Here is a 25,010-nt window from a genome sequence, read left to right on the forward strand (position 1 = left end):
TCCATGTTCAGGTCCCTGTGACCTTGACCTTGGATCTAGTAACCCCACAAAAATAGGGGTCATCTACTCTGTAAACCCTATCACCTTATGAAGTTTGAAGGTTCTAGGTCAAATGGTTCCCCAGTTATTGATCAAAAATGAAGTGTGACAGATGGATGGCCCCTGTGACCTTGACCTTTGATGGAGTGACCCCAAAAACAATAAGGGTCATCTACTCTGTAAGTCCTATCACTCTATGTATTTGAAGGTTCTAGGTCAAATGGTTCTCAAGTTACTGACCGGAAATGGATTTCCATGTTCTGGCCGCTATGACCTTGACCTTTAATAGTGTGACCCCAAAATCAACAGGGGCCATCTACTCTGTATGTCCAATCATCCTATGACGTTTCAACATTCTTGGTTAAGTGGTTCTCAAGTTATTGATCAGAAATGGTTTTCCATGTTCATTGTTCAGGCCCCAGTGACCTTGACTTTTAATCTAGTAACCCGAAAAATCGATAGGGGTCATCTATCCTGTAAACCCTATCACCCTATAAAGTTTGAAGGTTCTAGGTCAAATGGTTCTCAAATTACTGATTGGTAATGGATTTCCATGTTCTGGCCGCTATGACCTTGACCTTTTTATGTTCTGTGATTTGGAGGAATTTTCGTTGGGGTTGTACAAAACTGTGCAGTCAAACCTCTTTTGAACAGGCAGTCTAGGGAGCAACTCAATCTGGCTGTCTCATGCAAGTGGCTGCTTAAGACGAGTTGATATTAATATAAAACATTAAGTTGGAAAGTTAGCTGACTAGCTTCTTAAGAAAAGTAACTGCTTGATACAGGTGACCACTAAAGTAGGTTCAAATATATTAATGAATGTCTGTTACTTTAAAGCAGTTTTGAAATAAAGATAATTGGAAGAAAACAGCCATGTTAAATATCATATAGATGAATATTCTATTTACAAATATGGAAATTTTATCTTATATTCGCAACTATTTATTATATTTCTGAGTAAACACTTTTATTAGGTTTTCTCATGTAAGTGAAATGAAAAAAAAACATGTATAACAACCAACATGCCATTCTTATGAAACGCATCTGCATTTAATTTACTGTTTCGAGTTATCCACTGTATCTTACTTAGAAACACATGAAGAGTTACTATAATTAGCTCTAGGATGTAATGTTAAAGAATGCATAATTAACATAGTTTCAATTCAACACTTTCTGCTATTACAAGATCCGCATGGAATAATGCACGAAGTGAGAGCCGAGCAAGGCCACGGAATTCTGTTTGACAACGAAAGACAAACAAATATTATTGGACAATGCAATGACAATAAAACAAAAGAAACAAAACGGTTTGACGATAACGTGCAAGATATTGTTCTTGATCATCACGGTCAATTTCAAACTGTATCCCCTAATGCCGTTAATGTTGAAACAGACAGGGTATTGCATGGCAGCGAGCTGTTACATTGTTTAGATCTGTTATGTGTCACTGGAAACGAAACAGTAGAACACACTTGTACGAACAAAATGGAATCAGACATTTTGCATGAGGAGAAAAAAGAAGCTGTCACTGAAATAGTAGGAACAGCATTAGATGATATAAACCAACTGGACCCTATTCGTGAGAAATTCAGTGAATTTAGAAGCAATGAAGTAGAGCCTGTGTGTTTTGAAAATGAGACTCAAGAAAATGAATCTGCAACATATACTGAGAAGAAAGGCAATGCTCTTAACGATTTAAGAAAAACTGCGGAATACAAAATAGACAATAAAGATACCGAGACTGATTTCCGATGCAATATATCTGACGGATCCATACCCCCTATGCATGAAAACACTGCAACTGATTTGTTTGACAGTGACGGAAAAGAGAACATTTCGTTGATACTTAGAAGAACTAACAATGGCAATGTCGATACATGTACAACACTGTGCAATAACAGCGAAATAGGAAAGTCAAATATTCATTCTAGAATAGAAACAAATGACAATGTAACTGCTGCATTGCATGGATCAAACACAGGAGAATATATTTATGTTGCATCAAACCCAAATAGGCTTTATCAAAACATGGCAGTTATTAGTTCACATGTAACTGAGGAAGATTATATTTGCATCACAAAGTCTGACCCCGAAATGCCTATACGCACTATCACTTTACCAGATGTAAGCTTTAAAAATAACATTTTCATGGATCAACAGAAACTTGTTTCTTGTCACAAAACGTTTTAAAGTTACATTATAGAAGAATTTTCGTGTGTGAAACATTATCAGCAATTTGTCAACAAATCAACATTTAGGCTGATAATCCTGGTCTAAAAAAATGTTATTGGTACAAAAATAGTTTTAATCGACTTAAGATTAGTTCCGTCGCTGCATATAATGAGAAGAAAAAATATGTATTAAATGCAATTATCATCTGTTACAAGAAGCAAGTTTGTATGTTACAAACTCACGTACTAACAAATCCCTAACATTTAACACAGAGTTTTGTTTAGAATATTATATTCAGAAAGTAAAAGTTAATTTTCAGGTTTTCTGCCTGTACAAATAAAACTTTAGATAATACTTTAGATAAGGCATTAAAATAGCAAAGGAATGCATAATGTATTCATTTCATTGCAAGCACGTGTCGCTTTTCTAAGCATAAACACTTTTGCTATATCGATTTTTTCGAATATTGTTTATATAATGACATGTTGGTGTTGTAGAAAAAAGACGTACACAAAGTGGGATACCTTCAAAAACAGGGCGGGTAAGTGTCTAGAGACGCATTATCTTATTTTCATTTATCAATTTAATGACTCGGTTTTGATGTAAATTTTCTAGATGAAAACAGTTTCATTGCTGATTCATTTTCATCTTAAGATTATTTCAAGTAAGAAATAAAAGAATAAAAGAATAAAAGATTCTGTTTAAGTCATTGCTATGGGAGCGCGAATGGTATTGTACGCTTCACTTCTCCTGAACAGACTAAATCAAACCGAGTCTGCTATCACTTGCTTAATTGCATTCTTTACAGCAAAGGACTTTCTCACATATTTTATTAATTATAACAACGACAGACTGTAAGTTCCGTGCGGCGACTGTAAAAAGAATTCCCGCACTTGGACTATTGCTTTAATTTCATGTCCAATAAAAGTCATGGAATACACTCAAATTTAATATGACAGTTTTCCATTTAAGCCTGTGCTAGGTGGTGTGTGTAGTGTTTCATACATCATTGCCTCTGAAGAACATAATCAAACCGAATCTGCTATATTTTTACGTGGTTGCGTTCTGTGCCTCCAAGGTATCTTCTTATAAATTGTATTAAGGAGGTAGGTTACCTTCATATTTGTATGTGCGCATGTCCAACCGAAAGCTAACGTGACGATTTACGACGACGTTTACGACAAACTTAATGTGTTTGTATATTCATTCTTCTGAAAACAAATCATGAACCTGTCTCCGATCTGATGCTTTATGGCTTAATAATGCAGAAATAATGAATAAATTGCCGCAGAAACGCTTCAAAACGATGTTGCTTTAAAATGACGTCATTGACGTCATGACGTTACGTATCAGTTACCGCGCAAAAAAGTACGTAATTCTGTGCATTTATTTTATTTCAACTATTTCCAAATAACCATTATTTGCTGAAATATATTTATGAGTCTATTGCTCTGAATAATAATCAATATTTTGCTTCTTTTGTGTAGTTATATTGAAATACTATGAGGAATGTAAAAAAATGGACGATGGTAACCAATATTATTTGGAATATAGTTGGGTGAAAGGTTGCTTGTTACGGACATTTTCAAATAAAAAATCTAGCAGTTTGATTTGTAAAACCCATTTTTCAGTTTCCGTTGATAATTTGTTACTTATATACTTAAATTAAGATCTAAAATTGTTCAAATTTCAGTAGAAAATTGTGGTTTCTTGAATTAAATTGATGTTACCATGGAAACGAAGCCCGTGTCCTATATACCTAAATGTGAAATTCAATAGCGTTGACACTGGTCTATTTAAGAAACACAGCTTCGGCAATTTATTTTCATTTCAAAAATATCCATGAGAATAATAACAGCATGCTGAACGATTTTTCCATAAAAAATGCCAGACAAGGGGTGCTGCTGTAAGTATTCTAAGCTGTGAAATTTGTTTGAATAAATGCAAATAACACGAAAATATAACTTACGTTAGAAATAATATGTTTTAAAGCTACATTAACTAGAAAGATAATCTTATTCAATATTTTTTAAAAGAAATTACTACAAAAAGCCAGATATAAGCTATTTTAAACATCTCTGTTGCCATGGTTACTTTAAACTTCGAGGAAAATAGGGTACCATGTAAAGTGCTTGGTATTGTGCTGATAATATTACCCAAATATTCCATGTTGGTCATTAACAGAATGACACTGAAGCCGTCGAAAACCCGTATTTTTATACAAAGTTGTTTAAAAATGAGAGAAAATGCGTTACCATGGAAACACGAGCCCCGCGACATATATATTTTAAGCTTATATTAGAAAGCTAACATGCATGCTAGTAAAATTATCAATTATACAGACTTTTACGGATATCAATGAAACTAAAACAAACTGAAAAGTGTTAAATATCCGTATTTTCCTTCTTCTTTCAATATGAAATACCTTTGGAGGGTTATGTTCTTCAAACCTGGATAAAAACTGAACTTGAAGAGACAGAGACAAACGAAATTGAGATTGTAGCAGTTAAAACTGCATATTACACGAAATACAAAAAAAATGCTGCGGTTCAACTAATTTGAATTTACCCTTGTTACAGGGTAACCTACCTCCTTAACAATCACAGCAGCAATTGAATGCCTGGTGGCGGATGCAAAAAGTCTCTACGTACTTTGACTCAGAGTTGATATATTGTATGGTCTTATTGCATCATGGAGTAGATACTGTTGTACTATTATAGTACAATGTATAAGTTCGCTTATTGTATAATTATCTGGTAGATTGGGACATGAGTGGTGTTGCAGATTTAATTACAACTCGGGCTCTCGCGAACAGACACAAAAACACCGAGTCCGCTTATATTTTGTTGATTGCATTCTATACTTCCATAGGATCTTCTTTTAGATTTCATTAATGATTTAAACATGATAAACAGGTTATACGCCTGCAGAAATAATTATTCTATGTGGTGTATATATTCATTTGATTGTAATATGTTTCTCACATAACAAATTTGGTTGAAACCGGAAAGCACTGTTTATTGTCGTAGGTATGGTACCAAATTACAGGTCATTGTATGGTATTATATTTTTATCTACAAACTATGATAATTGAATGTTTATAAACAATCGGATAAGTAGTTTAATAAATAAATCATAGCATACAATTACGCCTCTGATAGCTTTGAATTGTACTTTAAACCGGTTATGATTCATATGTTTCATAAATATCTCATTTCAGTCATGAGTATGGAATAATGTAGTCTAAATATTATGTCAATTGTGTTGATGTAAGTTTTCTATTTGCATTGTTATTATGCTTTATATATGCCTTTGCAAATCTATATTCGTAGTGTAGATAGGAATCAAGGCTGGAAGAAAAGATGGTTTACTTTTGATGCCAAAGCTTTGAAATATTACCGAGATGAAAAGGTAAAAATCATGCAAGATTTTCTGGTTCATAAAGTGTCTTTTTAATATGTTGTTTGCATTAACAAAATATGTTGATTTAGCGTGATTCGTCAAAGAATGTTCAATGCTTCTTGCACTTAGCTTATTCTAAATATTATAATATCATTGCACAAATAAACCACTTTCGTTTAGAAATTATTTATATTAATGTAAATTGAATTGCACATTTCCTGTGTTTGATTATTTTTGTCAGTTTTATATAAGATTAAGTTCACTAGATTTTCGTAAAGCAAACGCGTTAGAACAAAATCAGTTTCAACGGGCTGTTTCAGTTATTTCATTTTTCTTTTCCTATTTGAAATTAAACGAATATGTTCCTGTCTAAAACAAATGTCCATAAATATCGTTATTATTTCATTTTGTACAGAGCAGCGTGTCTCTTCGGATAATACCGGTGGCTTTAATGAGATCTGTTTCTCCAGCAAATGTAAGTTTAGAAGATAAAATCATAATGATGGATATTGACCATTATATTAGATGAAATTCATCTGGCAGATTTCTTGTTCTTCAGTTTTAGTTTGTTTTACTAGTTCTGTATATTTGGAAATATTTTTTCTCTTGTAGAAACAAAACTGTTATCTGAATTGCTGAATATATCATCTTACGAAACGTCTTTCCTTTTTCCATTAAAACCTTTTAACACTGATATGTCATATAGCAAATTATATTGTTGGAACATCATTTGATACAACATATCTGAAATTTAAGGTACGGCATGTCCGTGCTTATCATACGATAAAACATAACTGATATTTAAGATACTAGTTACATACATGGAATCATGCGGTCTAAGTACATACGCATGTACCTGATATTAATTGTACAGTATCTGGGTATCAAACAATAAGAAATACCCGATATTTAAGGCACTAGTTACTAAATCGGTACATGTATCATGCGGTAGAACATATCTGATATTTAAGTTCTAGTTAATAAGTTGGTATCATACAATAGAACATTCCTACTATATAAGGTACTAGTTATTAAATTCGTATGTCTACCATGCGATAGAACATACCTGATACTTGTGGTACTAGTTATTAACCTAGTATCATGCAATAGAACTTAACTGGTATTTAAAATACTTGTTATTAAATTGGTATCATGCGATAGAACTTACCTGATATTTAAGGTACTAGTGAGTAAGTTTGTTTTATGCAATAGCACATAACTGATATTTAAGGTACTAGTTACTACCTTGGTATAATGCGATAGAACATACCTGATATTTAAGGTACTAGTTACTACCTTGGTATCATGCGAAAAAACATTCCTGATATTTAAGGTACTAGTTATTACCTTAGTATCATGCGATAGAACATACCTGATATTTAAGGTACTAGTTACTACCTTGGTATCATGCGAAAAAACATTCCTGATATTTAAGGTACTAGTTACTACCTTAGTATCATGCGATAGAACATACCTGATATTTAAGGTATTAATTACTACCTTGGTATCATGCGATAGAACATACCTGATGTTTACGGTAGTAATTACCAAACTGGACATACCTGATGTTTGAGGTAGTAATTACCAAACTGGTACATTTACCATGCTATAGCGTAATATCATGCTATAAAACATACCTGATATTTAATGTACTAGTCAATAAATCGATAATATGCGATAGAACATATTTGACATTTAAGGTACTAGTCGTAAACTTGATATAATCATACGATATAATATAACTAACATTCAAGTTACAAGTATGTACAAAAAGCGTGCCTCTTTTTCTACCCTATTTTATTTCAGGATACGGGACCAAAATTAAGATCATCTGCACCTGTGACGGATCTATTTTCGGTATTACTGTTCTTTGCTAGTAAATGCTTAAATGATATTGCACACTGTCTTAAACGTAATATTCATTGATAAAGTATGTTTGAGGTAGGTTTACTTAAATTTTAAAATTGTGAATGCATTTTTATAGTCGTAAAAGTGGTTAAGATGTACAATACATAAAATTATCTAGATCTTCTTTACACACATTTTTTGGAAATGCCAGTTATCTCCGATATCATATTAACTTACAAGTATTGTAGGACAAACGTATTTTGGCTCAATGCTTTCTGTTAATTGGATATGCTTTACAGGCTTCTGGCAGACAGCATCAATTTACACTGGAATGCAAACAGCGAACATTTTTGTTTGGGACCGACAATATTGGTACGTTGACTCGACATTACACGATTAAAAATTTAAATTAAGTACTTTTTGACATTTTTCTGAGTATTTCTTTAAAAAGCAATGTGTCAGAATTTGTGTTCACTAGTCTTACTCAGTCAGCAATGAGTATGAATGGACATGCTCAGAACTGTACATGATATTTTATCATCTGAATGATAATGGACGGAGCTAGTAGATTAGAACACTAGTTTGCTATGGACGACCAATCATCAGTGTCAACATTCTTAACATTAATACAAAATAAGTTTTATACGCCGTGTCATGTGGAATGATCTATAACTTCTATTTACAGGGAATTGTCAACAATGGCAAAGTTCGTTAATGGCGGCCATTATTGAATACCAAAAGGTAAGAACTACGTTTAGTGAAATTATCGGAGACTATTCTACGTCAGCGATATATCTGAGCTTTACAAACTTTCTTAAAATAGTGTTTGTTTGCGAAATATAATATAACACCACGACCACCATAGATCACCTAAATACGTTGCAGCCCCATCCTAACGACCCATCGCTATCGGCCTCTTGAATTATTGAAAAGCATATAAAAGAGTGGTAATGTTTGAGTCATGACTATATCTTATTAAAATAATGGATATTTTGTAAGAGTGAAGCGTTTTTTCAGTACGACTGATGCCCCTCGCAATATTTGTTACTACGTTTATTTTGGCTTTTTAGTGTGGCATTACTGATATACCTTATGGCGGCGAAATGAACTCTCCAGATATTTCAGTAAGTTTGTACGTTTGTTCATTTGTGCCCATAATGTTCCTTCATAGAATCGATAAGGTAAGATTGTTAGGCATAGTATTTCATAAACAAAGAAAAGTCGTTCATTAATATTTCGAAAGTGTTTTGATAAAATATTCTACTACTAGGAGAGGGTCATATAACTACAGTTTTTCCTCCGCAAATTGATTGCTGCAGAAGTCCACGTGTTTAATAAAGCAATATAGGCTAAATGTTTAGAAATATTTTGTAAATATGCAACCCTTAGCGTGTCACCTGCCATCTGCAAATATTTAGTTGCATTGGTGTAATTGCTGATTTCATAAGATCCATTTCTGAAGCCATGACCTTGCCAAACTTAACAGTTACAATACCGCAAACATGACTTTGTCGCAGGATAATTCGTATAATGTTGTATGCTGTCTTTTTCAGGGATTTGTGAAATTTGATACTTGCAAGACGAAATACTATGTTGCGCTAAAAGGGGAAATACTGCGATACTACCACAACCTAGAGGTTTGTTAATACATGTCGGACTTGTTTCTAATGCACAAATAGAAAGTTATCTTGTTGCTATCTAGATTACACTGAAAGCTAACGTCAGATTGTGTAAATGGAGAAGAAATTCCAAGTTGCCGATTAAGAATCACTTTGGGATTGAACTGCATTCACCGTGCGCAGTCTGTTAGATCGCTTCTTCGCGTGATACAATTTACGCTTTACTAGACGATGAGGGGTCAAAGCGGGTCCTGTCTGTTTGATAAACTGTACTCTACAAGGTGTTGTGTACTAATAGGACTAAAACAGTATACTATTAAAAGTAGACATCTACATGTTTGTAGTATTCCAATCTGGTTTTAAGGTGTTTTATAAACACTTATTATACAGTATTTCGTAAAGCGTGCCATGTTTGGTAAATTGAATACCATTCCAGAAAAACTGATCTGATTGATTGGGAACAATTAACTGTCCGTGGATGGACAAACAGTTTTGACACTTGATTAATAAGGGTGACAATATGAAAACCAATTCACATGCCGTAAAATTATAACAAACTTTAAGGAATATTTTGATGTCAGAAATAACTGTTTAACAGGAGTTCGGTAGGATACATTTTTAACACAGGGGTTCATTGGGATATTTTACGTTTATTACATTATAAACGGGTGAAATATATACACTAATTTTATGAACGGTTTCCTTGATTATACAATTGCCAACGAAGAGTAATATTGAGTTCGTATTAGAAGTTATTGTTTTCATTGTCGATTTTCAAAGAGATAACTTATTATATATTAAAAGATATAAATTATGATATATTAGATATTATTCATGTCCTTGAAATACGACTTAGCAAACTGCTTAATTTTTCAACTTCATTTTAGGATTTTTCAGTGGACTGTCCGATACATGAACTGTCAATGGAACGTATCTCTGTCAAGGAAATCAGGAAAACAGCATTGCAGTTGCGCAGTCCACCAGACCAAACATTTGTGTAAGTGCAGCCTTTTACACTGGTCTTAAATGTATACACACACATCCAGTTGTTACAGAAAGATACTAGTGTAGTGTTTTCATGCTTTGATCATTTTTATATAATGATCGAGATATTTTACAACATGCTGGAAGAACAATGTAAGCTTGAAAACAATGTTTATCGATATTATAGATTGCAATTTGATCTAGAGAACGATGCTATACAGTGGAAGACATATATTGAAACTGCGATATTAAGAGCGCTAGGGGATGATAAGGTATGTAACAAAATTGAATATTATCAAATAAATGTTTTTTTAACACTTTTAAGATTTTCTTTTATTTAAAACACGTTTCGCAAAATGACTTACTTATGGCTATTCCGCGTTGCTTAGCGCCAAGGAAAATAATGCGTCCATTTTTCGCCTAAAAGGAATTCCAGATTTATATCCCTTCCTGGTGTAATTCGAACGTGTCAGAATGGAGAAAAGATTTTAGTTTTGTGTGCTGTGTTGGCAAAGTTCGTTCAGTTGCTTCGTAATTAATTATTCAGGCATTCGACTTTCGTGGTAAGATTACTAGGCAATTGAACTCAAAACCATGTTTTATTTGCAAACAAAGCACGCAACGCTAAAATCTATTTCCAAAGTTCAACATGGATTTTACACAGCTCGGGGTTTTCTATAATTAAGCGTGTAAGTTCATTAGTTAGACTTGCAGTTATAGAATATCTATAACAAATTTATACAAAAGGTTGTTACGGACAATTCGATAAAATATGTATTGTCGAATGTGTACATGACACAACAAGCCACCTTGAAAAAAAAATCACCACTTTGTCTAGATCGGCACGGTTCATATAACAACAGTACTGATTTTCCCTGGAAAAGATTATTAAAGTTTGAAAAGATTTTATCACAAATTAGCGGTAACACAGTAATCACAACGAAAGATACACTTCCACTGTCTAATCATCATATGGTTCCATATTCAGGTTCTGAAAAAGGTTAGAGAAAAGGAAGATAATAGGATGTGTGCCGATTGCAACTCACCAGGTAAGAAATTATTCAGTATATTATATAAAACTGCGTTTTTAGTTAAAAGTGAGAATCATTATTTTAACTCCAGACTTAACTATTAGCCCGAATGAATTTGTATATCTGAGAATCTGTTAGTCATTACAGTCTTTAGCTTAAACATTGAAATATCAGGGGCCGTATTCATAAAGCATCTAAGTATAAGTTTTGACTTAAGTTGAAGATTTTACTTAAGTTTGTGGTGATTTCAGCTTAAATCTAAGTAAAAAACTTATTATTATAAGTCCTATTCATAAAACAGTTTAAACTTAAGATACGTAAGAAATGACTTAAGTCAGAAAACAAAATGGCGTCGTGAGTACGATTAAAATGTTGTTTTTCAGATAAAAGCACTTTAAACATAATTGTGCATGTTGTATCTGTCTGAAATTAATGTTTTGTTTTTTTAATGTTTTCGTCCACAATAAAAGCCAAGAATTACTTATTAAGTTGTTTTATGAATAACAAATATACTAGTAAAATAAATTTCTTACCTAAGTAATACTTAAGTAAATAATCAATTTCTTATACTTATACTTAAGATGCTTTATGAATACGTGAATACGGCCCCAGAAGTACAGATCTTGTATACATAAGATGTGAATATTCAACTGAATATAAAAATTAGAAACAAATTTAGATTTGTAACCATTGTAATTACTGACTCCCTTGATACGTTACCGTGGTTACACCACGAAATAGATTATCATCTTATTGAGAACAGTTACCTTTGAAATTCTTTCATGCATTGTCCTGAAAATTTGTTTATTTACAGACCTTGATCAACTTCAGTCTGCAAAATAATCGATAAAAATACAAGACTAAGCATTTAAAAAGTGCATAAATGCTACATTTGTTAACATTTTCTTATTATATTCTATAGTGCTTTTGGCACTGAACAAAATTTAACCAGGATTGGAAATATTTCGTAGTGGAAAAGCCAAGATCAAAATGACATTGTCAGATCATTATGGGAAAAGCTACAGTTCCATATATAGAAATATAAACTTTATTGCTTTCATTCAAATAATTCCATACGTCTGATTTAAAATTTACTTAAAATTGTCCAGTCACCAGAAGTGTATGTTGTCGGACTAAAAATAACGAAAAATACATTTACACTTCCTTCCTTGTATAAATCTTTAATCTGTTAAATCATTCCATTTAAAATCGAAAACGTTTTTAAAAGGCAAATAAATTTAAGCCTGAATAAACGATGGAATACTTACCTTATTTTAACATTTTCAGATGCGGAATGGGCTTCTATTAATCTAGGGATTGTCGTGTGTACAAAATGTGCAGGTAAACTATATGTACATTTTCTATGCATTATCATAGTTGATCAATGACCTACAACACTAAATTGCCAACAAATGTTAGTTTCAATTGGCCGTATTTCATTTCTATACATGACAATTGTCGTAGGATCTAGTTTATAGTACATCAGCTTCGTATATGAACAATGGCATGGTTATACTTTACCTTGTTTGCATAAATGTACATTGGCAGCGCAAACTATTCTATATAGTATTATTTTCAGTAGCTTTACTCTTTGAATTCGATTCTCATAATATTTATACGATGTAACATAATTCTATGCTAAACTAAAATTCATGTTTTACTTGATTTCTCTTTTACAGGCTCACATAGAAGCCTTGGCGTTAACAGATCAAAAGTGAGATCTCTCCGAATGGACAATCTGTCTAAAGAAAATGAAAATATATTACAAGTATGATAATTTCAAACACTCTTTAACAAAATCATACATGAAACTATTAGCATTAACTGTGTTTCCAAATAGCATTTAACACAGATGTAATGTTATCATATTACAAAAAGTGCCATGTGCATCTTGGTGAATGTACTCGAAACAACAGCGGGCGCATGTGGTTCTTTTTTTTTTTTTTATAATGGACATATTACTTTGTATTTGTAAATAATATAAATCACAATTTTTCACAGTGACTGTTCATTATATTATCATATCCTATCTTCCGAGTGTTTTGTACTAAATATGACTTGACTCGTTACAACAGAATCATATACTCTATCACTGAGTATTAATTTTTGTATTTGGAAGTTACTAGAAGCCATTGGAAACAAGAACGGCAATCAGTTTTGGTGCAAGAATTCCGAGGAAGTCAGGGTGATTGATGGACAGACACCTGATATCATTAGACAGAAACATATTGAAGAAAAATACATGAAAAAGAAATATGCAGATCTACTGCGATCAAATACCAAGGAGGAACTCAATATGGTGCGAATTTGATTTGTCTAATATATTTACACTGCTTGTAGATGGTGACTAATAAAGCAGCCTTGAACTCGAGGAATGCATCGCATGATACCGTATTTGCAAAAACCTTATACTAACAATGAAGTAATATCCTATACTTTTCTAACTAATATATCGTAGGAAGAACTTTTCAAAAATAAGATGCGCACAAAGTGATACTCTTCAGTCATCATTATTATTATTATTGTAAATGAAATTTTTGATGGAATAAATGAAAACATTTTGGAGATAAAAAACAGAACATGTTACAGATGATTACATGCTTTGCTTTATCATTTTTAATACAGCTAAATAGAAATAAACATATATATTTCAGGCATTATATTCAGCAGTGAAGGCAGGGAATATCATACCAGCAATGGTTGCATTGTTTTCTGGAGCAGATGTAAGTAATTTTTATTTTTAATACATTTATGCATTTATTTGAAGCACATATCTTTGCCTCATTAGCATGGTGTATATGGCTACTGATTTGGAATCCCTTGTTCCTCACTGCTGCCGTTCAATGTAGAATTAATTTATACAAACAAGCTATCAAACCGGTTAAGGGTACATAGTTTTATCCGTGTTGCCGGATATTTTGGTGTGTAATAGTACCTTCCTTCACTGCTAAAGTTTGTACATGTAAGTCCCATATGACAAAGGGAATCGGCATGACTAAAATCAGCGACATAAAACAATCGAACACATCAAGTGTTTTACCCGGGGGCGTTGATTTTAGAGATACTAAATCAGATAGGAGCTTCCATGGCCGAATGGTTAAGGTCGCTGACATCAAATCACTTGCCCCTCATCGATGTGAGTTCGAGACTCACTTTTCATGTAAGGAAGCCGTCCAGCTGGCTTACGGAAGGTCGGTGGTTCTATCCAGGTGCCTGCTTGTGATGAAATAATGCACGGAGGTGCAACTGGGGTCTTCCTCCACTATTAAAAGCTGGAAAGTCACCATATCTGACCTATAATTGTGTCGGAGAGACGTTAATCCAACAAAATAAAAATAACTAAATGAATAAATAAATAAATAAACTAAAGTATACAGTAACATTGTAATGTTTTTAATTTACAGATACTTTAAATCTTTCAAAAATAATCGTTAAAAGCTATTATTAAATATTTTTGTCTAACTGATAGTCTGTTGAATATTACACTGACTAAGGAAGCAAAGAAAATAGGTCTATGAACGGTTTGGAGTTGAAGCGTATTTATTATTTAGATAAACCATATTATCTAAATTGTTCTATTGCAGATTAATTTCAAATGTCCAGAACAAGGAACAACTGGTAAGTAATGTACAATTTCTTCACAGTGAAAAATGCTTTTTATAGACGTCATCAATCAATAATTTATAAATAACATCTTCAGGATTCTTATTGTACAATTTCTTATAATTTACCGCCAATATAAGTAAAATTAACACAGAATGTTATCATATTATGTTTTCTTTCTTTATTTCAGTTCTTGAAGTTGCCAACGAAACTTGCAATGACGTATTGAAGGTGAGAAGTAACAAAAAATATTATGATGACTAAGATATTTAGAATTTCATTTCAGTATTCAGTATTCATTTACTATTCATGTGTCATTTCTGCGAAAATGTGTCACTTTCATTCGTGTTTTTTATCAATTTTATCTCATTTCATTCAGCTATCAAACAGATAAGATTACACTATTAAAAGTGCATTTCTAGGGATGCATGCAAAGAAAAGTAATATTCATTTATAGTGTGGCTTTTTTAAACCTTCAAATAAGATTTCAACTTTGTTATAGCTTTAACTATCAAATTTATTTTCTTCAGGAGTTTCTTGAACAGAATAAGAACACAGGTAGGTACAATACATGCCGGAATAGGGTTATCATCCCTGCGACGACTAATATACAAAATGCATGTGGAAACCGTGACACGTCGATGTAAAACGCACTAAATAAGAAATGAACTATCATGGCAGTTCGGTTTAAGAGCAGAAGGCTTACATTAAAATTCGCATATACTAATAACTTAATTCTTCTGCAATAAAAATCAAGCTGACTGACTGTCCTAACATATGCTACAGTTACTACGTGACGTGGGCACAACAATTCTAGCAAGGTAGATCATTGCTTGAAGATGACCAAAGATCAGGGCGTACATTGTCTGCTTTTAATAAAAATACGTCATTACTATCAAAGCTATACCAAATACAATGTGCACGAGATTTCGGAAGATAAAAGCGGTATAAATTCGACAATAATTTCATTTCTTATGAATGATAAGCCAGCTTGCATGATTCTAGATAAAGAAGACTGCGACGTTGAAGGTCTCTCTTAAACGATGCTTTATTAAATACAGTTACTTTCAAGACATTATCCATCCATAATCCACTGATGTAGAGTTTTATATTAAAATCAAATATCTATTGGCGGAGATAGTTTTTTCTTCTAGATCCTAGTCTTCGTGTTTATACATAACTGAGCATTGCTGTAATGATTTATATGTACTCGGTTCGTCTGTCAAACACTTTAAGCACTTAAGAGAAATTGAATATTAACTGACAACGTACACAATTCCGTTTTTAGATGTGACCGTAATACAGTCGAACAACTCCACAGAACAGGTATGAATCATTATAGCTGACTGACAATAAAAGATATTCAATATTTCATTAAAAAAATAATAAATAATGTAGCATTTTTAATTGAATGAGGAATACAGTTAAATTATTCAACACAGAAAGAAAAGATATCTGACGTTGTCGGTTTTAAAAATTGCCCTGTGAAGACATACTCAAAATTTTGTTCATAATTATGAGCAAATGCTCATGTTCTTCAGTGATAGGTATAATAGACATGAAAACACTAACATTCAGATGGATTTATAGGCAATATTTGAAGGTGTAGCTCAAGGTGTAACAGGGGCATTGGTTTAAACAGTATTTATAATTGATATAATAACAATTGTTACAGTTTTACAAATATACTAACATAGAGGATTGAGTAGGAAGCTAAAAGCTTTTTTTAGGAACTCTCTTCCTATCTACCTAGGAATATGAGCATTGATGTAAACGTTTGAGCAAAAATATACTATCACAAATCTAAAAGCCCAGATTGAATGTTGAATTTTAGACGCATCACTATTTGAATTAACCTTTTGTTAAATTTTCATGCATTTAAGGGAACTGGTAAGAAAACATCAATCTATCATGAAGGCTATTTAGACAAGACAGGACCTAACCTCAAGGGTAATTGTTATTTTCAGGCTATAACGTATATCCTTCATAAAAAAGATCATGTCTAATATAAATGTTAAGTGTTTCAATACAATATCAAGGTATGCCTAGTGTATATTTTATATGTAATATATTGTTTTGGTTATGGGCCTTATAAGTATATATCTTGTTTTCGTACGATGCAGTGTAATAAAGTTTGAATAGTACTATTTCTATAAGCACTTTAATTCAGATAAGGGATAAAAGTCGTTTAATGTATATTATGTGCATGTATCTTTTGTAAAAAAGGCTTTAGAAGCCCTAGATATCCTTGGCGAATAAAGTAATAACTAGTCCATGTCTTTTTCTTTTCAGGATTTTTGAAGCGATGGTGTGTTTTGCATTACGGGAGGATAACATATTTCAGTGATAAGCAGGTAATAACAGAAACACAACAAAAATATTGATTAGATATAACAAGTGCATGCTGTATTATAAGTTCAAAATAACGCATATCATATCAATACATTTTCTTTTATATTTTGCAATATGGATCATAGATAACGTTAATTAAAAACAGTTTTTATAGCTAAAACACCCATCGGGAAACAAAGCTTAATAAAAATGATCAATTGTACTTTTTGCACACCGTTCCAACAAAATTACATTCGGTACAATTCAAAAATGTTCTGTATTTTGATATTTCGTCTAATGTTTTTGTCGGATTTTGGTATATTTTCATGTACTTTTGATATGATATCCTCTCCTCATTCGCATTGCACATTTAATTGGTTACCACATAACATTAGATTAATGTATTGTATAGGGATCAGAAAAGGGATTCGTGGATTTAGCAGATATTGCAAGTATTTCAATAGTTACCGGACAAAGGTACGTGTAAAAATTTTACATCACCTGCTTTTTAGGAAAATAACGAAATTTGAAAATAAGATTCTATAACGAAATAACGATTTCTGACTCTGAATTATACGCTCTTTTTAATTTATAATTCTCACTTTCGGCAAATCATTTGGATGGACTTTTTCAATACATAAGTATATATATCAGTTTTAGTTATCAAGATATGATATCAAATAAATGTCATATATGAATTCAAGTCATTGTATGTATGTAACTGAGTTGAAGTTGACAGATATTTCGTTACATATTTTGGTATTCATATAGATTATTGTTATAATAGTATTATCTGTTGTAGACAATATAGCTTCGACATACAAACTAAGAGTCGCACATATCGTTTTGCGGCCAAAGATGAAATGTCACTCGGGAAATGGTTGAATGTTGTGATTCAGGTAAGACTGCACGCCTTGAAATGTCATTATAGAATCGTTTAAATGACAACGATTCCGTTTTGACACAATTATTTTGAACATGTCATAGAAAAATGGTAACCATCTTACAAGTACAGAAACTCGAACAGTTGTATCTGTGCTTCTACGGTTAACAAAAAATCTTTAAGTTGAAAAACCTTCAAAGCTAAATGATTACAACGTAGGTTTGAAGATATACATTTAGATATTGTTGACATTGATGACGATTGTGCAATCATAAACAAAACGTTGTTGTTATGACAACTGACACTTTTTCGCCCTTTGCTCACTTCTGTGATAAAAACTTAATATACATACTTACATTTCACGTTTGTGACATTTTGAAGAGTGAAACGTTACATGATTACTGAATAACTGAATAGTGTGAAGCAAAATCCTTCAATCTAAATATTTAAGCTTATAAATCAACTGAACATACATTTTAAGAATGGCTGAATAATTTATTCTGTTAACATGAGCCAGAAAGCTTTGCTCATACTCAATGAATTGCATGTTCTATCATGATTCAGGTCATTAGCCCATTTGATTTTGAAGGACTTGATCACATCCTAGCGGCTGGTTATTTCTACTTCAAGAAGCAGCTGACATTTTGGGCAAAAGTGTGGCTAGTCCTCCAAGAGAATGCATTACATATCAGACAGAGAGTTTGTATACTTGTACTTTTTGACTTTGCCTTGACTGCAGTCATAATTTAATTATATATTCTTAGCATCATTTACTTAGAAATTCCCTAATATATGCTATTTCTGCGAAAGAATGTTAGTCAAAATTATTGTGTCAATGAATTACCTACGTAGATGAAATTTATTTACTTACTTGTCTCTTGAATATATAAATATTTTGTGTTTATGTCTTGCTGAAAATGGCATAAGATTAGATATAATTGACACAGGTCATAACGTATTTCATTATATTGATTTTAACACAATTCGACAGGATGATCTCGATGTTCATACGATACAGATTTCCGGTCACATGAAATGTCTTCAGTTCAATTTAGGCAAACATTCAGGTATAACTAGTATTATTTTAATTCTTTTGTTGTTGTTTGTTCCACAACTTGTGTCATAATTATAGCAACTTTTCTACCTTTTGATAGTGCCCATCCGGACATTTTACAGTAATGGGCGAGCCTCTAGGTAGAACCATTAAATTTTCCATCTTAACTACGCGGACGAAGATGCAAATTTAAATGGCTTACTACTCTTTTGCCCACTTATTAGATAGTTTTTATGTACTTAGTTGAAATAAGCAAACACGTAGATCACACTGGGCTACATGCACTTTTTGAATTTACATCATTAAGAGTCTTTTCATTAATAATCGGATAGTATTTCAATTATGTATTTTATCAGTTACTAGTATACGGTAAAAGTTGTGAAAACCTCATTTACTTAACATTTCTACTTACCTATTATCTTCTTTAATACAGACTCTGTAATTGTAATCAAAATTTTCGAATTTTCCTGTTTTGGCACATGTTATTATGTTTATGATCTTTTACCAAAGACCCTTCTTTGAAAACATATTGTAGAAAAGGTAGAAGATGTTATAAAGCAGCTTGACAGCAATCAAAGTATTGAGCTGATATCATCTGAAGGGTAAGGAATTGTCCTTATGGTAATATAAACAGAAACTACCTACTAACAAAATTGTATGTATTTAATCTTTCTTATTTTAAATTAGTAAACGATACGATAGACTATATAAATATACTATATTTTGACATTTACTCTAAATGTTAAATAACAACAATATTTAACGCACACGTGAATGGTGTTTAAAAGTTTACTAAATCTGCGTCTTCTGACTACAAAAGGGTATAATGTTAACTAACATGCAAGCGTATATCTCTGTTGCAGACACGTTGTAGCATATTTACAAGGGATGACACTTAAAGACACAAGAAAGTTGTTTTCTTTACTGGAGGCTGCAATTCGTGGGCAATCTTGACATATATATTTATAGAGATACAATGAATTTGGACTTACTTAATACGTGCCTTATTTTCTGAAACACAAATGTATACAACTCCGGGGATTTATCTAAAATAGTTTAGTTACGTTGACGACGAAATTGTTGGAAGAGTGGTCTTTAAAATTACTGAAAGTAAAGTGGAAAATTTTCATATTTTGTTTGTTAGTTATGAAGTGTACAAGTTATATTTGTTGCTCAGCTTAAAGGTTTTGTGTTAAGCTCACTAAAAGCTCAAGGTGAGCTTATGTGACTGCTCGTTGACCGTCGTGCGTCGTGTGGCATTAAGTTCTAAAAATATCTTCTTTTACAAAACCACAGGGCAGATTCACACCAAAATTCACCGAAATGATCCATCCTTGGGTGACCCTCTTTTAAAATTGCCCAAAGAATTGAAATCTATGCAGAACTCTTGTTGCCATGGCAACCGAAAGGAAAAACTTTTAAGATCTTTTTGTCCGAAACCACAGGCCATAGGGCTTTTATTTGGTATGTAGCATTATCTTATAGTCCTCTACCAAGTTTGTTCAAATTATACCCCTAAGATCAATTATGGCCCCGTCCTGGGGGTCACTTGGTTTACATAGACTTTAAAAACCTTCTTGTCCAAAATCACAGAGCGTGAGCCTCGATATTTGACATGTGACATCATCTAATGGTCTTCTAAAAAGATAATTCAAATTATGCCCCAAGGGTGAAAAGAATCCCCGTCCCTGGGGTCCCAACTTTTACATAGACTTATATGGAAACAAAAATTTTAAATCTTCTTGCCTGAAACCACTAGACCTAGGCCTTTGATATTTGGTATGTAGCATTGCCTTGTAGTCATCTACAAAATTGTTCAAATTATGCCACTGGGATGAAAAGAGGCTCATATTACTCAGGTGAGTGATCCAGGGTCAACATGATACTCTTTTCAATTGCATACTAGCAACAGCCTTTACAAAGAATTGATTCGTAAAACTGCTGACTGTTAAACTATGAATTTAAAGTAAAAGGGTATTATACAAGTGCATGTATGGTACTCCTGTTGTAACAATTGTGTGACCCTCTTTTAAAATTGCCCAAAGAATTTATTACGTGGGAGACAAATTTTCGTGAATTTCAGTTGTACGCAAAATGTGACTCCAAAGAATAAAAGAAACATGCAGTTATTATTAAACTGATTTCAAATATTGACCTACAATGTGTAGCTGTGACTGTGATAATGAAACAAATAAATATTATTTATGTGCGTAGATGTTTATTACTTCTGCGTGTTTCCTGCTCGTGTTGTCATGTAAGGAAGCCTTCCAAATCCTAATTCTAATACCAATTATTTCAGCCCACACTTCGATTAAATAGTTAAATCAAGCGCAAAAAACATATTTTCAATATCCAAAAATGACAGGTGATCCTGCTGTCAATTAAATGAACCCGATTGTAATAAAAAGACCACAAAATTAACAAACTACCTTAAAGTATCTAAAATGCACAAAAATCAAATTGCTATGCCTCGGCACTGTAACCCGTTTCGAACCTAATTATTTGAAACCTTTTGTAAAATAGGACACCCAGTTGACGCAGTTGTTTCACTTAAGAGAGGAAGGTCAAACAATCTAATTGTAACGAATATCAAACACTTCTCTGAACAGCATTTCATTGTTGTGTTTCGTACTTGACCGGTTGGATCTGTACTTAGCATTATAGTCCGAACATGGATACAAAATGTTAAAAACTACGCGTGTTGTGTGGACAGAGGTGATTTCTTTAGTTTGGCAATAATTATTGTGCTGCCCGATATGCGGATCTCGGGGTCGTGGGTTTGATCCTCGCGCGCGGCCTATGTTCGCGACGATTTGATAAAAAACATTGTCTAAAATCATTCGTCCACATCTGATTCATGCAGTTATTTGCTGTAATATATATCAATAGTAGCATATATTTCGTAGAATGACCCTATATCACAAATATTCTAGCTCGTGGACCAATTTCAATTTTATGACTTGAAAAGTCAAGTGAACAATTGCAAGAAATGAAGTATTATAATAACTGTTGGTTTTTAGTAGAATAACAACATAATTGTTATAAGGAAACCTTATTTACTATAACTTGGTTGCGTTCTTTGCGTCTAAATGATCTCCTTCTATATCTTCTGGCACTTTTGGATCATGGAGTTCATTCAATAGATGTGTAATAGAGTTCCGCTTAAGCCGGTGCTAGGGGGCGTGAGAGGTGTTGCACATTTTATTACCTCTCATGAACAGACTCATTTGAATCGAGTCTGTTATTATTTGCTTTTGGTTGCATTCAATGCTTCCAAAGGATCTTTTTATAGAATTACTAGAACAAAAAAACTATCACAGCAGCAATCTTTAAGTGCCGTGTGGCGGCTGTAAAATGTCTCCCCGTACTTGGATTAAGTGTTGTTATATTTTCTGGTCCTTTCGGATCATGGGGTCCATTCAATAGATGTGAAATAGAGTTCCGCTTAAACCGGTGCTAGGGGGCGTAAGAGGTGTTGTACATTTTATTACCTCTTATGAATAGACTCAGTCAAACCATGTCTGCTATTATTCGTTTTTGGTTGCATTCTATGCTTCCAATGGATCTTTATACAGATTTTTTAAAATATTTTTTTGTCATTTGGGATAATGGAATCCATTCAGGTTCATTCTAACAGCATTTCTCTTAATCCGGTGCTAGGGGCGTATGAAGATTAGTTCACATTTCATTACATGTAATGACTCCAATGAACAGAGTTAGCTATTAAATTTGCTTGGTTGCGTTCTTTGCCACTAATAGATTTATCATTTTTTAGGGATGGCAACGAATAGCAATTTTGGTATTCGAATATTCGGTCAACCTTCAGAGCGAATATTCGATCATCAAATAATTAACAAATCCACGCAAAATCTTATGAATTTATCATACCCTAAGCAGCGATCTGCATTAATTCTACTTTCGTTTACACCGGAAGTAATTCAGACATTGACGAATTAAGACTGATTAATCGTTCTCATCGCTTGTTCAACTGTTTTAATATAAAATATTTGTTATCTCCCTTCATTTACACGTAATTCATATTGATTTTATATATTTTTACATGGATGTAGCCCACCCATAAGTAAGGTTCTCTCCACACATATCACACGTATACACGTAACCGACTTCCGATCGCATGATCGCGTGAAATAATGCTTGCATTTTGACAGTAGATTTACGTAATAGCATGAACAATATTTTCAATTAAACGAGGACTGTGGGGGTGGAGGAGTCTAACAAAAGATATATTTTGCTTAACTTTACACATTATCTGAATATTGAATGGATTCTACCAATTTTACCATACGAAATGCATTTATTATCAAGTGGATGATCCGTTTTACATACAAAATAATAGTCATCACATTTGACTTGTTTTGAACACTTTTCGGCATTTGCCTTTACTGATACATATTAAATCGACTTTGATTGAAATCCGAATCATTACATCCAGTGATCAAGAACATCAAGAAAAAGAAAAACGAACCGAAATAAAAGAAAAATGAAAATTTGTAAGTGATTTAAAAGACAAAAACAGGGATGAAGTGCAAGGTTATGATGAATGTGTTCAATGTTGCAAACAGCGACATTAAATTGCCCAAGGGTTGGATGGAAGGGAGTGTCTGGTGAAAGATTATTCCACAGGACTATAGTCCTGGGATACAAGGAGTATATTTATAGTTGCAGTTGTTGCAGAGATTAACCGGTAAGACAGCGGTTGATAATGGCGTGATTGCTTTGTTAGGAAGATGAGAAAATCTTCCATGGGGATTGCAACCAGTTGATTCCAGATTTTAAACAAAAAGTCGTGGGGTTAATGCGACGGAGATCTAGCCTGCGTCATTTTAGACTATGGCATGTCAGTGACACTAGATACGAAGCCAAAGTCAGACATAGCCCCCTGCGCTGCCCGTCTCTGGACCGCTTCTATTTTGTCTCTTTGGGCTTGTGTGTATGGAGACCAGACTTCGCAGCTATATTCCAATTATTGTCTGACAAGGGTCTGATACGGCATGGACTAAACAGGTTTCAACTTTATATTCCTGCAAGGGAAACCTAGAATCTGATCTGGTTGACCTATCTATGTGGGCGTCCGAAAGATCGTTTGTAATATCCATGCAAAGGTATTTTGCTAAGGTGACACGTTCTAGTAGTGTATTATGCAGGTGTTATTGTGAGGTAATAGGATGTTGTGACGTTGATAACTTGATACTTGGAGTCCAACTCCCACTTTTCTAGTGTTTTAAGGTCATTCATTTTGGAGGGTATTTGATTGTCCGACAGAGGTAAGTGATATGTATATTGCAATACCATCTACGAACAGACGCACTTTATACTGAATACTTTGTGGGGGCATTTATATAATGCAAGGAAGAGTAGGGATCTAACCACGGACCCCTGTGGAACTCAAGAAGAGACAGGTATGGGCTCTGAGCTTGTACCGTTTAGGATTACGGATTGAAACCGTCGTCGAGAAAGCTCTTGATCCATTTCAGGGTTTCACTACGTACACCATAGTTATGCATTTTAAACATGACTTTCTCATGGCTCACTTTATCAAATGCTGGTCTAAAATTTAGAAGTTTCAGGTCAACGTGTTGTTTGTTGTACGCTAGCTAGACAAGGTCATTTACATGCATTATTAGTTGTGTCACATAGGATCTTTTTTCCCGGAAACAATGTTGAAAATGGTACAGAATGCCAAGGTTTGTAAAATGTTTTGTAATTGATGAGAACATTATATGCTCCAGTATTTTGCAAAGTTCATTAAACCAAAACCGGTAAATGATATTCCTGAATTTAGGAAAACAACACTCTAAAAGATAGGAATGTGAATGGTCTTTCACGAGGGATTGCAAGTTAGACAGCATGTTTCTGCACCAACTTGCGAGCAGAACCATTTTGACAGCCAAGTATACAGGTGTGGCATATACAAAAGAGGTACACTATACATCAGGCCAGAATTCTCTGATATGGTGTGTAACATCCAACACAACTTTGATGTTTTGTAATCATTCAGCTATGGAAAATATTCAATCGGCAGT

The 25,010-nt window shown here is 33.2% G+C and overlaps 1 protein-coding gene across 3 annotated transcripts; it reads left to right on the forward strand.

Moving 5' to 3' along the window:
- The first annotated feature begins 628 nt into the window (after positions 1-628).
- On the forward strand, positions 629-21,175 carry LOC123556919 (arf-GAP with Rho-GAP domain, ANK repeat and PH domain-containing protein 2-like). 3 transcript variants are annotated; one of them, XM_053543228.1, is made up of 29 exons: positions 629-836; positions 1,226-2,163; positions 2,709-2,752; positions 5,544-5,622; positions 6,029-6,088; positions 7,420-7,470; positions 7,761-7,833; positions 8,147-8,202; positions 8,532-8,585; positions 9,015-9,098; positions 9,968-10,077; positions 10,252-10,336; positions 11,053-11,113; positions 12,383-12,436; positions 12,775-12,863; positions 13,215-13,394; positions 13,750-13,818; positions 14,680-14,713; positions 14,889-14,929; positions 15,229-15,256; positions 15,987-16,024; positions 16,582-16,648; positions 16,991-17,052; positions 17,442-17,506; positions 17,832-17,928; positions 18,477-18,611; positions 18,904-18,979; positions 19,502-19,568; positions 19,830-21,175. In XM_053543228.1, exons 2-29 carry the CDS (start codon positions 1,240-1,242, stop codon positions 19,918-19,920), a joined length of 2,874 nt encoding a protein of 957 aa, XP_053399203.1. In that variant the 5' UTR covers positions 629-836; positions 1,226-1,239; the 3' UTR covers positions 19,921-21,175. The 3 variants fall into 3 exon arrangements, with proteins under 3 accessions (XP_053399203.1, XP_053399202.1, XP_053399204.1); XM_053543227.1 differs by having other exon boundaries at positions 629-2,163; XM_053543229.1 differs by lacking the exon at positions 629-836 and having other exon boundaries at positions 2,024-2,752; positions 5,549-5,622.
- The last annotated feature ends 3,835 nt before the right edge of the window (positions 21,176-25,010 follow it).

Source organism: Mercenaria mercenaria, chromosome 5, assembly GCF_021730395.1.
Source record: "Mercenaria mercenaria strain notata chromosome 5, MADL_Memer_1, whole genome shotgun sequence".
NCBI classification, from domain to species: domain Eukaryota; kingdom Metazoa; phylum Mollusca; class Bivalvia; order Venerida; family Veneridae; genus Mercenaria; species Mercenaria mercenaria.